At 38.1% G+C, this 15651-nt stretch overlaps 1 protein-coding gene across 5 annotated transcripts in view; it reads right to left on the reverse strand.

Annotated features, from left to right (window-relative positions):
* Nucleotides 1-1178: 1178 nt before the first annotated feature.
* LOC115220341 overlaps nt 1179-15651 on the reverse strand; it is an 87850-nt gene continuing 73377 nt past the window's right edge. For all 5 annotated transcript variants that reach the window (XM_036509904.1, XM_036509906.1, XM_036509903.1 and 2 more), the window contains 2 exons: nt 9808-10274; nt 1179-1794 (listed from right to left, as the gene is read on the reverse strand). In XM_036509904.1, coding sequence (XP_036365797.1) covers nt 1425-1794; nt 9808-10274 — 837 coding nt within the window. In that variant the 3' untranslated portion in view covers nt 1179-1424. The remainder of the gene's footprint in view (nt 1795-9807; nt 10275-15651) is intronic.

Raw genomic sequence — 15651 nt, forward strand, 5'->3', positions numbered from 1 at the left:
GCTGCTGAAATGTTTCTGGCTTTGGGTAGTAAAAGAAAATACGAGAGGAGCAGTTAATTGCAAATTTATTCCACATATTCCCCTCTCAGGTTCACACACTTATTGCATGGTCCTTCAGTTTTTCCAAGCACTGTAAAAGAACTCAGAGGTAAATAGAACTGTTAAGTGGTTGACTTAACTAATAGCTTCTTATTCCAGATACGAACAAAAGATTTGTTGAAGTTAGGACTATCAACATTTCTATTCACCAAAGTTCTCTGGTGAATGACACTGGACGTGAAGTTTTCACTTGATCCGGTGCTATGAAAACTGAAAAAGAATTAAGGTGATATAGGAGTTGGTTTTATATAATATTTCCATTGTATTTAGGATGTTGAAAGTGAAAATGATGATAGTTGGCAGAATTAGAGATTAACCTTTCGGGAGATCGGATACTGTGTAGAAATCTCAGACTCATAATAACACAAAATATAGATGTAGAAACATTAAGAAAAATTTGTTTCTTTTGTTATATTATCTCTCTATATATAAATATATATATAAATGGCAAAATGCGTGTGTGTGTGTATCCTTTACACAAATCCACATTTTTTTTGAGTTAGAGGGCTCACACTTTCTATGGTCATTCAAAACTGTCCAAGGGTGGTTGTGAAGATCTTTTCATTTCCCAGTTACTCCTGAAAGCCATTAAAAAAATTGATAAACCGACCCCTTATGTTTCAGGTAACAAAAGTCTTTAATACAAGGGACATAACTCACTTAATCCAGCTGTTTAATCTAAATACATTAAACCATAGCAAGGGAAATAACTCTTTAAAACTCTGCATTTCCCTCCCTTTGTTATGTATCACACCTCAATACTGTACCAGGCCAATTTATCCAATTTAGGACTGGATCTGTCCTGGATTTCTGGATTTTCCAGTTTCCCAGAGAATTTCTAAACGTTTGCTTAAAATCTCGATATCTATAAATGACAAAATGTCAAGCTTTTTTGATTTGAGAAATGCAAGGGAATAATTAACGACTTAGACCAAGTGAATGACAAGAGAGGGGGATTTTCATGAAAGACCAAATATGCTTGACTAGCACTAGACTGACAACGTTGGGTTATAGTGCTAGTTCTTTTATAAATAGTCTTATTAAAAAATAGCACAAAGAAAAAATAACAACAAAATCTATTTAAGTAAATGTCTGCAGAATATATTCAGTAAAATGATTTGTCAAAAACAATAAGTATAAAAGAATAAAGCAAATTTACATTATGCTGCATCTCATAAGAAGCACCCGATAGTCAACTGATGTATTGCAAGAATATTACTTACAGAAATAAATATTGTTTATGAAAATAAATAATATGGAAATAAATGATAATTATAGACATAAAAATCTCGAAAGAAAAAAAAAAATCAGCAGTTATCACATGATTATTTGTGTTGTTGTTCCCATGCATCTTTTGCTAAATATCCTAAGCAAAACCAACCTGCATGGCAAAGCTGTAAAGTCGTTGATGACCAACTTCTATAGACACTCATAGCATATATAATTTGTTGGTCAGTACTCATCAAGTTTTGGTTCAAAGCCCTTTTAACACTACTAATGTAGTCATCACAGAATCTTGTTAAGACATCATAACGTCCAAGGTTTGCACCTCCAGCAACCCAAACAAGGTTTTTCCATATTATTTCTTTCAAAGGTATTTTCTGAAAATTACATTCTAAGCTGAAAGCCACACTTCTAAAGTCAAATCCTTTTGGAAGACTTAAGCCAAAATTTTCCGTTTTGTTTACTTCATAGCTGAAAAAGACAGAAAAAAACCCCCATTAAATTAGCAAATCTGTTGTAGACAATATTGATCTTCAAAGTATAAAGCCAATTTTCTGTTTAAAATATTAGGTACCTCAAACAAATTACACAGTAACTGCTATGACTTTAGTAGCAAGAGTTCTGCTAACAGAGCCATTTTTGCATGCAACAAAGGGGATTTGGGAAGGTTACTAGAAACTGGCAAAGGACCAGAAAACCCTGTCAAAACTGGAAACTGGAAGTGGGTGAGGAGAGTTGGCATGCAGTGGAATGCATGGAAGCATCCTTTAATTTCCAGATGGATGTTTGCATGTGTTGCAGTAGGGATTAAGTAATTGGTTATTGTAGGTAACTTTCCTACAGGTGTTGCATACAATAATAAATATATTTTCACCATTTTCAGAAAGACGAATTTGGAATATAGAATATAGCCTGAACAATAGAAATTGGTTAGAGATTAAAAAAAGATAAAAGATTTGTTTCAGTGAAAAACAATATTTTTGGTTTGTCTATTAGTAGAACATGGGAGCTAGAACGAAGATGTCCAGCAGACAATTATTGGTGTTTATATTTTTGGAAGTGTTTTTAGTCAGAGAAAAGGATAGTGAACCAATGAGTTACTGCTAAAGTTAATCTTTGTGTGTAGTCTAGCTGCCCGTCTGTAGATTTGCTAGACAAAACCATGAGTTGACTGGAGAGAGGTACTAGTCACAGAATGGAAAAGAAATTAGAGAATTATGTTGCTGCAGATAGGGCAGCTACATGAACCATTATTCTTTGTATCAGAAATAAAATTTCTAAGGTAAGATCATTGAATATATTTGTCCATTCATGTTGTCTCCAGTTGCATGATTTTATAGTGAATGTGCCTGGCTTAGTGATAAGAATATTTGGCTTATGATCTCAAGGTTGTGAGTTTGATTCCTGGTGACGTGGTGTGTCCTTGAGCAAGACACTTTATTTCATGTTGCTCCAGTCCACTCAGCTGGCAAAAATGTACCTGTATTTCAAAGGGGCCAGCCTTATACTCTGTGTCATGCTGATTCTCCCTGAGAATTATGTTAAGGGTACACATGTCTGTGGAGTGCTCAGCCACATACACATTAATTTCATGAAGAGGCTGTTCTTTGATTGAATCAATTTGAAGCCTTGTCATCGTAACTGACAGAGTGTCAGTATAGAAGTATATCAACATGATTTTATAGATGGGAGAGACATTGAGAAATGTGAAAAAAAAGTTTCACCTCATCATCATCACCAAACTTTGTTCTTTTTCCATGAGCCGAACGACTCATAAGACCAGTTATCCAGTTTTCATAGCATGTAAGTGACTGAGATCACAACATTCCCCTTCAACAGAACACCAATCTGTTGAAGAGTTTAAGGCCAGCAATTTCAAGAAGAGGGGGCCCATCAGTTACATTGATCCTAATTCTTCACTGGCATTTTATTTTATAAATCCCAAAGGGATGAAAGGCGGAGGCGCAATGGCCCAGTGGTTAGGGCAGCGGACTTGCGGTCGGAGGATCGCAGTTTCAATTCCCAGACTGGGCGTTGTGTGTGTTTATTGAGTGAAAACACCTAAAGCTCCATGAGGCTCTGGCAGGGGTGGTGGTGGTAAGCCCTGTTGTACTCTTTTGCCCCAACTTTCTCTCACTCTCTCTGCCGTTTCTTGAGTAATGCTACGATGGACTGACGTCCCATCCAGCTAGGGGGAACACATACGCCACAGAAACCAGGAAACTGGGCCCATGAGCCTGGCTAGGCTTGAAACAGGCACATAAAAAAATAAAAAGGGATGAAAGACAATGCTAACCTTGACAGAGTTTGAACTCAGATTGTAATGAACTGGAAGCAAACCCAGTGAATATAAAATACGTATGATTACAGAGAATCTTCAGACAGTAGATCTGAAGTTGAAATATTTACCACAGAGGAGTTTTGTCAATGTTTATTGTGTTGAAATATGAAGTAAGATGGTCATATTTTGATGTACGTAGAAATTAGAGGCACCAAGCACTAACTGTATCAGCTACTTAAATAGTGACAGCATGCGGTTGCCATGCAATTGTAAGTAAAGACAATAAATTGTTACATTAACAAGAATCATTATACAATATATTTTGTTTCTTAAGTTTTATCTCTTACGCTTGCTTCAGTCATTGGATTGCAACCAGACTTGAAGAGTTTTTTAGTTGAATGAATTGACCCCAGTACTTATTTTTTTAAAGCCTGGGACTTAAAGCTGGGGAAAAGGCTTAGCAGCATTTGTTCCGACTTTACATTCTGAGTTCAAATACTGTCAGAGTTGACTTCCCTTTTCCTCCATGGGGTTGATGAAATAAGTATAATTTTTGCTTCCTCTTTCAAAAGTTGATGAAATAAGTCCCTATTTACAAATAGTAAAGTTGATTATTCTATTGTGTCTGGGGAGAGTCATTTTGTTTTTGTGCCTTATTATGTAACACACTCACCGGTAAAATTTCCACGTTTTTCTTATTTTTATTGTCCTAAAATTTTCGTTGCAACCTTTTCAATAGTTTTCACTCTGTCCGTTATTTACACTGCATTCCCTTTTGTTTGTTTGTGCACATGTGTATGTGTCACACCCAGAAACGAAATAAGGTTGAATAATCTAACTTAAATGCCCTTGAAAATGTTTCTGTGCCATTACTTTCAGTTGCTCTTAAATACAATATAGTCATTGAAATGTGATGAGAATTTAGTTCACTGCTAATTGATTCTAAAAATTCATTGTCTGGTTTGTTCCCTCCGCCCCTGCTTAACACCATATTTTATAGCTGAAGTCATTCACCTTAGCTTGTTGTTGACATTATCATCATTACCACCACCAGCACCATCAGGGATTATATATATATATGTATTCTGGGACAGGCATAAGTGTCATGCTGTAGAGGTCTACCACACGGAAGTAATTGGGAAAGAAGGTAGTGATAGAGTGCCAGGAAGGTGAGTGTAAAAGAGTATAGAGGAGAGGGGGAAAGTGGAATCTGTCACAAGTGTGTGAGGAGAGAATATCAGATAGTTAAAAATGAGGGTAGAGGAGGTACAGTTGAAATACAGTATAGAGGGAGGGGGTAAGGTGAGAGGTAGAAGTGCTTCAGTAAGGAGGCACCTCTAATACATTACTTCTCCCTTCGTTCTCACTTTCTATCTGTTCTTCTTGTCTCCAGTTCTACAGGACACTTTCATTTACCTTTGTATATACTTACCTGTCATGCAGCTGCATGGCTTTTTTGTTCTATACGTATATTTTATTTTGTCCTGTTTTTTTCTGTCACTCTCCTGTACTTTTTGTTACCTATTCACAGTGGCTTTTCACCAATGGCATCACCAAAAGTAAACAATATCAGCATTAAGAGTGCGCAACTGAAATAATCTTTTAGACATTGATTGATGAGGGACTAGCTACAAATTTTCTACTATGTTTTTGTAAAGTTTTTTGTTTGTGTTTTTGTTAAATTTTTGAAATATATATATATTGGGTCAGCCCATAAATAATGTGTTTTTTTCAATTGCATGAACTAAAAGTTGGATGGGGACAGGATAAACTACCTGTATCAACTTACTGTAAAAGCAGGAAGTAATTTTACCTTGTCCTTATTCTTAGTGCAAATTTTGAAGAGTGCAATTTGATTTTAACAGTTATTTTGTCAAAGCTATAATGGAAGTGACAAAGGAGCATATTTGGCATATTTTGCCTTATCAGTTCAATAAAGGTGACAACATTACAGAAAGTATGAGGAATATTAATGCAGTATATGGGGATCGGACAGTAAGCATAAGCCAATGTTAATAGTGATTTCAGAAATTCCGAGCCAGAAACTACAGCCTAGAAGACAAACCTTGTCCTGGAAGATCTGTAGAGCTGGATGAGGATGTCCTGCAAACCCTGGTGGAGCAAAATCCCATTGTAACTGTTGAGGAACTAGAAGAGAAGCTTGGATTTGGTCATTGAACCATTCATTGACACCTGCATGCCATTGGAAAAGTCAGCAAATTAGGTCAATGGGTTCCTCACAAACTTTCCAAGTCTAATTGTGTGCAGAGAGTGAATGTGTGCCCTTCTTCACATCTCACGAATGAAGCTTTTTTGGACTGAATAGTGACTGGTGATAAGAAATGGGTTCTCTATAAAAATGCCAAGCACTGAAAACAGTGGGTGGGGAGAGGAGAAACACTGGCACCCCAAGCTAAAGAAGGTCTTCACCCACATAAGGTGTTGTTACCTGTTTGGTGGGATATGAAAGGTTTAGTCCACTTTGAAATCTTAAACCCAAACCAAATAATAACAGGAGTTCTACTGTGAACAGCTTGAGCGGCTTAAGTCAGCGCTAGAAGAAAAATTACCATCTTTGGTTTCAAGATGAAAGGTGTTCTTCCACCTGGATGATGCTCAGCCACACACAGCGAGGATGGCATTCCGAAGGCTGGAGCAGTTTGAATATTAAACGATGCCCCACTAACCATATTCGCCAGACATTGCCCCATCTGATTATCATTTATTCTGCAGTCTTCAAAATCATTTGGATGGAAAAAATATGAATTCTGTAGATAAGGTCAGAACAGTACTGGAGGAGTATTTTTCGTCACAGACAAGTGAATTTTGGAAGAATGGCCTTGCAAGCCTACCAGACAGATGGAAGAACATTGTAGAAATGTCCACCACAGCAAATATAAAACTGGTTGCACTTTCAAAAATGAATGTGTAAGCATTCTGCTTCCAATTCTAAGCCATTCTGTCCAGTCAAGCATTCTTTACATAATCATAAGGCTATATGCAACATAATTCTTTATCTGTTGTATTTATGTTTTGTTTGCTTCTGTCTTAGTCTACATTCGCTAGCTTTTCCCCAGTAGTTTAATACTCTTACTCTTTTTACTCTTTTAATTGCTTCAGTCATTTGACTGCAGCCATGCTGGAGCACCGCCTTTATAGCTGAGCAAATCGACCCCAGAGCTTATTCTTTGTAAGCCTAGTACTTGTTCTATCGGTCTCTTTTGCCGAACCACTAAGTTACGGGGATGTAAACACACCAGCATTGGTTGTCAAGCGATGCTGGGGGGACAAACAGATGCACAAACACACACACACACACATATACGAGTTTCTTCCAGTTTCCGTCTACCAAATCCACTGACAAGGCTTTGGTCAGCCCGAGGCTATAGTAGAAGACACTTGCCCAAGGTGCCACACAGTGGGACTGAACCAAGGACCATGTGGTTGGTAAGCAAGCTACTTACTACACAGCCACTCCTGTGCCTAATAATAGCACAGGTGCCTGCAAAATTGAGTGGTCTCAAAGGTAATAATATGAAACCACTATGATGTTTTGGAGGAAAACTCAGTTATGAATATTCCATGCATCATGTCTTTGTCTAATTTCCTGTCCATTAAGTTTTCTTCTAGTTTCCCATTTATTCTGCTTTTGTCTAACTTTTTCTGCTTGTTGTATTCTTTCTGTTCAACCCCTCATATATCCATGTAGTGCAACGCACACCCAGTTTATTTACTTTTTCTATACATACATACATACATATATATATATATACATATATATATAATATATATATATATATATATATATATATATATATATATATACTTATATACACACACACATACATATATATATATATATATATTAGATTTGGCTGGTATGTGGTATTTCTTTTTTACAATAGGACAAATTTATATTATTTAATCTCAACTGAAGCAAGGGTCTATGACCTCACTACCTCCTCCTGGTACCCCCAAAAATCTAATATATATTAGATTTGGCTGGTATGTGGCTACCAAATGTCTTCCATTGAGGTGATGGGGTATGTCAAAATCACATGATCTGGCAGTTCTGATGCCCATAACAGATGATACTTGTCTACCAACAATATAAATCTGTGAGCTTTTATGTACTATGTGTTCATATGAGAGATTCTCTCAAGGTATATATGTCACCATTAAATTGAATATAAGGATTGCCTATGAAGTCTGAATAACTGTTTCCTCCTCTGTCACTTTCTGTCTATTGCACCGCCAACCATAAATGAAGGCAGGGAATTGGTCAAATCATTAGAATATAGGACAAAACACCTTTTGGCATTCAGCCTGGCTCACTGCAGTCTGAATTCAAATCCTACTAAGATTAATATTGTCTTTCACTCTTTCAGGGTTGATAAAATATCTGTCCCAAGCAATGGTGTCAGGCAAATATAAGCTCTTTGCATAAAGTGTCAGGCAAGTATAAGCTCTTTGCATTATGAAAAAATAATCTACCTTTGTTTTTTATCTTCAAACTGACCAAATCTGACCTCTCACATTTGCTTTACAATACTGTTCCAAAAATAAACAATCATATCATTGAGATGTCTAAGCAACAAAGAAATGCATGACAAGTTTTTTATCAAAGTGAATACATAAGCATTGCATTGAATAGAAATCTGAATGCTGAAAGGTTAAAAAAGAATGTGTGCTTAAAAAGTAAACTAAATAGATTATTCACAACATAGAACTGCTTTGGCAAGAAACTAATTTATTCCTTTAAATATTTCTTGTAATTATTACTAAACTAGCAGTATCGCCCGGCGTTGCTCAGGTTTGTAAGGGAAATAACTATAAAGCATTTTTTGAGAGTTATAGCCAAAAAATAGCAAAAAAATGGAAAAAAATGATGGTAAATTTTTTTTTGATAGTTAAAAAAGGTGGAGTTGCGTCCCCTACACAGTTTGTGGTTTGTGTTCCTGATTCTCGACCCCATGTCGAATTTATCGATTTTTTTCAGAACTGGGGGAACTTTTCAAAATTTTCGCTGCGTTAGTTTTGAATTATGACATTGGGCTATGAGTGTGTCAAGTTTCATCAGAATCGGTTGAAAGCCGTGGTCAGGGTGAGGGTACAAGCAAACAGACACACAGAAACACGCACAGACAAACTGCCGTTTATATAGAGAGAGATAATGTTGTTTAAACCCTGACTCTAAATAACAAGTAGTCATATGATCAATGGTGTTCCACTTATGACCATCATGCCTTTTTTTTAAAGGTGGTAGAATATGATATGAAGGAGATTTGGTTACTCTTTGTAGCTGGGCAAGCAATCATGTAGAGATTACTCTGGCTGGTTTGATTATTTATCTTGTTAATGAGGTGCACACACACACACACATGCACACACACACACACATGCATGCAGACACACACACATGCATGCACACACACACACACATGCATGCACACACACACATGCATGCACACACACACACATGCACACACATGCATGCACACACACACACATGCATGCACACACACACATGCAAACACACACACACACACATGCATGCACACACACACATGCAGACACACACACACATGCATGCACACACACACACGCACACACACACACACATACACGCACACATGCATGCACACACACACATGCACACACCACACACACACACACATGCATGCACACACACACATGCAGACACACACACACATGCATGCACACACACACGCACACACACACACACACATACACGCACACATGCATGCACACACACACACATGCATGCACACACACAAGCACAATCAATGGAATTAGAATAAGCTTGTAATAATTCATTTTAGTTTTTAAATCTTGTGTTTATTTTCTTGCTTTAGAGTAAAGAACAATTTTAATTTTGTTGCAGTCGAGGCAGACAAATTGGTAAAAGCTTCTTAAATTTTAATTATATTCATTTATTATTATTTCTCTGTTGAACCAAAATAGACTAAATTTGTGTCATCTGCAAAATGATAAACTATACTGTGTGATAGAATGTAATTAAGAAGAGTAAAGGACCAAGGACAGAGCTTTGAGGAACCCCTTAAATAAGTATTTGAATTATAACTAAGTATAGAAATTTATATTAGATATATATAAATATGTAGACAGACATAGGTACTGAATAAATAAAAACAATTATTATTTAAATACATAACACTTACCGAAAATATCCAAAGTCAATCCACATGAAAAAGTTTGTGTGAAAATAATTCTGTTGGATAGACTTTTTGAGTAGCTCATATTTAGCATGCATCACACAAGAATAGTCAGGTATCACAGTGTTTGGATGGAATTTTGGATAATCAGCTTGACTGAAAATTTTAGCAATTCGTGGTTTCAGACTAAATGCCCACAAGTCTGTTCTATTAACGAGGATCAATTTTGTTAAGTTATTTAAACTTGGTGATCGCAGTTTTTTAAACATAGAGAGAATCTCTGGAGAGTCTGTGAAGAAAACTACTGGATTGAGAATCCGAGAATAAACAGAACACCACTTTTTATATACTTTGGGGTTTACATGACTGTTTCCACCCTTTCTAAAGGTGTCTAACTGGAAATAAGCTGTAACTAGTGTCACATTTTCAGAATGTTCAAATGCTTTGAGTTTTTCTTTCATAGACATTGAAACCTGAAACAGAAGAAAATATTGCTGAAGTAAAAATTATAATTCAAATATCATTTCTTACTTGTGATAGCTCCACTAACCATTTTTGCAGACACAATTAGGAAAGGCATAAATGTCACAAATTTCCTCCAAAGATTTATCCTGTAACTTCGAAGCTTCAAATTTCACTCCAAAAGTTAAGCTGAACAATTATGAATACGAACAATATAGGAAACTTAATCTTTCTTTTACCTTTTACTGGTTCCAGTTAGAGGCTGAAACCATGTTGGGGCATCACCTTTCAGTGGGACTGGGTTTCTTTACCGTACAGTTTCTGGTGAAGTATTCAGTTGGTTTAAGCTGTTCTTCTTTGTGTCTCCTTCTGCAATGTGGGTTCATCTCTATATATATAAACGGCAAAATGTCTGTCTGTGTGTGCGTGTCCTTTATACAAATCCACAATTTTTCAGTTAGAGGGCTCGCACTTTTTATGGTCATTCAAAACCGTCCAAGGGTGGTCGTGCAAATCTTTACATTTCCCCAGTCACCCCGCAAAACCATTAAAAATCAATAGAAGTGACTTTTTTGTGAATTTTCTATCCAAAACGCAATCAAAATGCCCGAAACTTGATACGCCAATTGAATGCCAGCTAGCTGTATGTGATTGGTTGGAGATTTAGACAGTACACGCGTGTATGTGCACGTGCACGCACTTGTATATGCATGCACTAGCACTATGACTCGGTCTTGTCGAGTCATAGTGCTAGTCTCAGATAAAAATTTCTCCAGATATTCCATGGAGACCTCTGCATCGCTGAGGCTGTTTGGAAGAATGTTGAATAGTTATGGACCACTGAATCCACAACTGTTAGAGTTCTGGCTCCTTATTTTATATGGAGAAGACAGAATCTTTGACACAATGCAATGCTGTCCAGTTCAGTGGTTGCTATAGCTTTCAATACCAAATTTGAGACTAGACATTCCAGGACCTTCTAAATATATATTACTGCATATCTTTTACACCTTCTCTAAAGGGAGCTGAGTTTCAGTTCCTTTACTCTCTCCCAGTAGCTCATCAGTTTCATTAAGTCCATCTTCTTTGCATAGTGGTGCTGGATTGTCTCAAATTCTACCACTAGGTGGACATTCTGCAGTGACCACAGTTGGGAGCAGTAATCCAGATGACTGAAAACAAAAGTTCTCCATAGAAGTAGCATGATATCCTTTTTCCTGGTCCTGAATGATCTCAAAATTCATACAGCTACTTGCATGCACATCTTGGTAATATACACACAGAATGCTGCATCATTACTCATGTGAACTCCCTGGTCATGCACTGACCCTGACTTTGGGATTGTACTACTCCTTGATCCTGTGTAGTCTGACTAAAGTCTGTTTATTGGCTGATAGCAGAGTCCTTGAAACTTCTTAGCATTGAACTGCATGCTATTTTTATCAGTTTATTTATATATTGCACTCAGATATTTTTGAAGTTTTAGCATGTCCTGTCATCAGGGTCATTGACCATTTGTGGTACTTTTGTATCATCAGCATAGCTGGTAAGAGTGGCTGACTGTATGACTGACGGCATGTCTGTGAAAACCACTACAAGCAGTAGTGGTCCCAATACAATTCCTTACGGGTCTCCACTTAGAATTGATGAATTCCCAGAGATGGCACCACTGATTACAACTGTCTGACTTCTGCCTTTTAAAAGGTCATGCAGTCCTTCCCCTAGTTTTCCAGTGCTATCGAGGTCATGCAGTTTGTGACATATTATCCCATGATCAGCTTTGTCAAAGATCTTGGTAAAGTTGAGCCACATTTGAGTGGTCGAGCTGCTGTTTCAGTACCTAGTCATAATGTTGTAGTGACTGTGTGAGGCAGCTCCTTCCTGGATGGAAACCATGTTGCATGATTGTGCGCAAATTATTTTCTTTCAGGAACATGATCAGCCTCCTTCTGACAATGCATCCCATTACCTTGCTAAAATGTGAAGTCACCTTCATGGACAGAGCATATCATACCTTCTGTTAACATTAATGGAAGTTTACCACAGGCAAGGATAAAGAATCTGCTGTGATTTTGCAAGAGCTTTCTTACATATCTTTAAAAGAACAACCAGAAATCCATCTGACCCCTTTACTGAGTTTCTGTTCATCTCATCAATGGCTGATCTTTTATGTTGTTGACATAATTGATGGCAGCCCTTTTTCTCTTGTAGATCTGTGGTGTTGAAAAACTCATCAGACTTGCTTATTTGCATATTTCTTAATGGGGAGGTGGAGACACTTTGGAACTGATGTTGGGAAAGTTGAAGTCTATTATATTAATGCATTGATCTAATTTTATCAATGTAAAGCTTTCCTCAATTTTACCATTGTGATTTGAAGCATCAGGTTGGCAATATAACATGCAAATTACCACACCCAGTTGCTTTTTAATTACTATGAGTGTGTCACAGACAGAGTTTCAATGTGACAACAGGGTTAGTGGTGTGACATCTTCACAGATGTACAATTCAACCCCACTGTGACTTCTTTCACTTCTTTCTGTATAGAACGCAGCATACATTGGCATTGTGTGTATCTCTGCCTTATTTACGTCTGAAGACAGATGTCTCTCTGTAAGTGTATTGCATATTGCTTGATTGCATGTAGAAAGTGTGTACTGGATGCTTTTTACGTGCCACCAGCCTCTGGTACTCAGAAGAATTGATGTGATGGTTGACTTGGCAGGAATGGTGGCCATCCTGGGCCTATTATCTGTGGTAGTCTTTTGTGTGGGTGTGCATGGCTTAGTTTTGTTTGCAACCATGCCAACTGCTGCACTATCTTTTGTGCTACCCTTAAAAAAAATTGCTGTTCTATTGTTGCACATCACACTGCGCCTGCAGGCAGTTGTTTAGTGGTCTTCCTTATTGTACGTTTGTATTAGGACTTGAGTCCCTATGGGTGAGGTTTTATTTCATCTTGTTAGCTAAAGGAAGAGTGTTTTTTACCAAGTGTTCCATTCTGCTGAGTTTTGGCTGCACAAAATGGCAGTTTTTCCCCATCTTTCCATGCCAGGTGACACCTTTTAGATGGAATTTAAAGATGGTATGTCCTTCATGTAATGTCTTGTTTTTTTGCTGTCACTTTCAGTGGTTTTGTTTTTGACTTTGAACTCTGTTTGTTCTGACATAGGTCCTGTTCTGACATAGGTACTGTTCTGACATAGACCCTGTTCTGACATAGGTCTTGTTCTGACATAGGTCCTGTTCTGACGTAGACCCTGTTCTGACATAAGTCCTGTTCTGACATAGGTACTGTTCTGACATAGACCTTGTTCTGACATAGGTCCTGTTCTGACATAGGTACTGTTCTGACATAGGTACTGTTCTGACATAGGTCCTGTTCTGACATAGGTACTGTGCTGACATAGGTACTGTTCTGACATAGGTACTGTTCTGACATAGACCCTGTTCTGACATAGGTCCTGTTCTGACATAGGTACTGTTCTGACATAGGTACTGTTCTGACATAGGTCCTGTTCTGACATAGGTACTATTCTGACATAGGTACTGTTCTGACATAGGTACTGTTCTAACATAGGTACTGTTCTATCATAGGTCCTGTTCAGACATAGGTACTGTTCTGACATAGGTCCTGTTCTGACATAGGTCCTGTTCTGACATAGGTCCTGTTCTGACATAGGTACTGTTCTGACATAGGTCCTGTTCTGACATAGATACTGTTCTGACATAGGGCCTGTTCTAACATAGGTACTATTCTGACATAGGTACTGTTCTGATATAGGTACTGTTCTAACATAGGTACTGTTCTGACATAGGTACTGTTCTATCATAGGTCCTGTTATGACATAGGTACTGTTCTGACATAGACCCTGTTCTGACATAGGTACTGTTCTGACATAGGTACTGTTCTGACATGGGCCCTGTTCTGACATAGGTCCTGTTCTGACATAGGTACTGTTCTGACATAGGGCCTGTTCTAACATAGGTACTATTCTGACATAGGTACTGTTCTGACATAGGTACTGTTCTGACATGGGCCCTGTTCTGACATAGGTACTGTTCTGACATAGGTACTGTTCTGACATAGGTCCTGTTCTGACATAGGTCCTGTTCTGACATAGGTACTGTTCTGACATAGGTACTGTTCTGACATAGGGCCTGTTCTAACATAGGTACTGTTCTGACATAGGTACTGTTCTGACATGGGCCCTGTTCTGACATAGGTACTGTTCTGACATAGGTACTGTTCTGACATAGGTACTGTTCTGACATAGGTACTGTTCTGACATAGGTCCTGTTCTGACGTAGGTACTGTTCTGACATAGGTACTGTTCTAACATAGGTACTGTTCTGACATAGGTACTGTTCTATCATAGGTCCTGTTCTGACATAGGTCCTGTTCTGACATAGGTACTGTTCTGACATAGGTACTGTTCTGACATAGACCCTGTTCTGACATAGACCCTGTTCTGACATAGGTACTGTTCTGACATGGGCCCTGATCTGACATAGGTCCTGTTCTGACATAGGTCCTGTTCTGACATAGGTCCTGTTCTGACATAGGCCCTGTTCTAACATAAGTCCTGTTCTGACATAGGTCCTGTTCTGACATAGGTACTGTTCTGACATAGGTACTGTTCTAACATAGGTACTGTTCTGACATAGGTACTGTTCTATCATAGGTCCTGTTCTGACATAGGTCCTGTTCTGACATAGGTACTGTTCTGACATAGACCCTGTTCTGACATAGACCCTGTTCTGACATAGGTACTGTTCTGACATGGGCCCTGATCTGACATAGGTCCTGTTCTGACATAGGTCCTGTTCTGACATAGGTCCTGTTCTGACATAGGCCCTGTTCTAACATAAGTCCTGTTCTGACATAGGTCCTGTTCTGACATAGGTACTGTTCTGACATAGGTCCTGTTCTGACATAGGTCCTGTTCTGACATAGGTCCTGTTCTGACATAGGTACTGTTCTGACATAGACCCTGTTCTGACATAGGTACTGTTCTCTGTGTCAAGTGTTTCACTTGGGGATACACCATTTTTAAAAGGGATCTGCAGTTGTGGCAATTTGCTGTGCTTGAGAAGACGTGCCAAGCTTAGTAAAAATTGCTGTCATCCATACATACAAGCTTGTCTTGTGCCAGTGTCACATGATATGCACTTTTGTCAGTGCTGTGTAAATGCACCTGTGCTGGTGGTATGTAAAAAGCATCCAGTGCACTCTGTAAAGTGGTTGGTGTTAAGGAGGACATACAGCTGCAGAAATCATGCCACAGTGACAATTGCAGTATGGACAGGCTTCCCGGTTAGTCAGCTCCATGTTAAACCATCCAACCGATGACAACAAGGAAAATGGATATTAAACATTGATGATGT

Source organism: Octopus sinensis, linkage group LG16 (genome assembly GCF_006345805.1).
Source record: "Octopus sinensis linkage group LG16, ASM634580v1, whole genome shotgun sequence".
Classification (NCBI taxonomy): domain Eukaryota; kingdom Metazoa; phylum Mollusca; class Cephalopoda; order Octopoda; family Octopodidae; genus Octopus; species Octopus sinensis.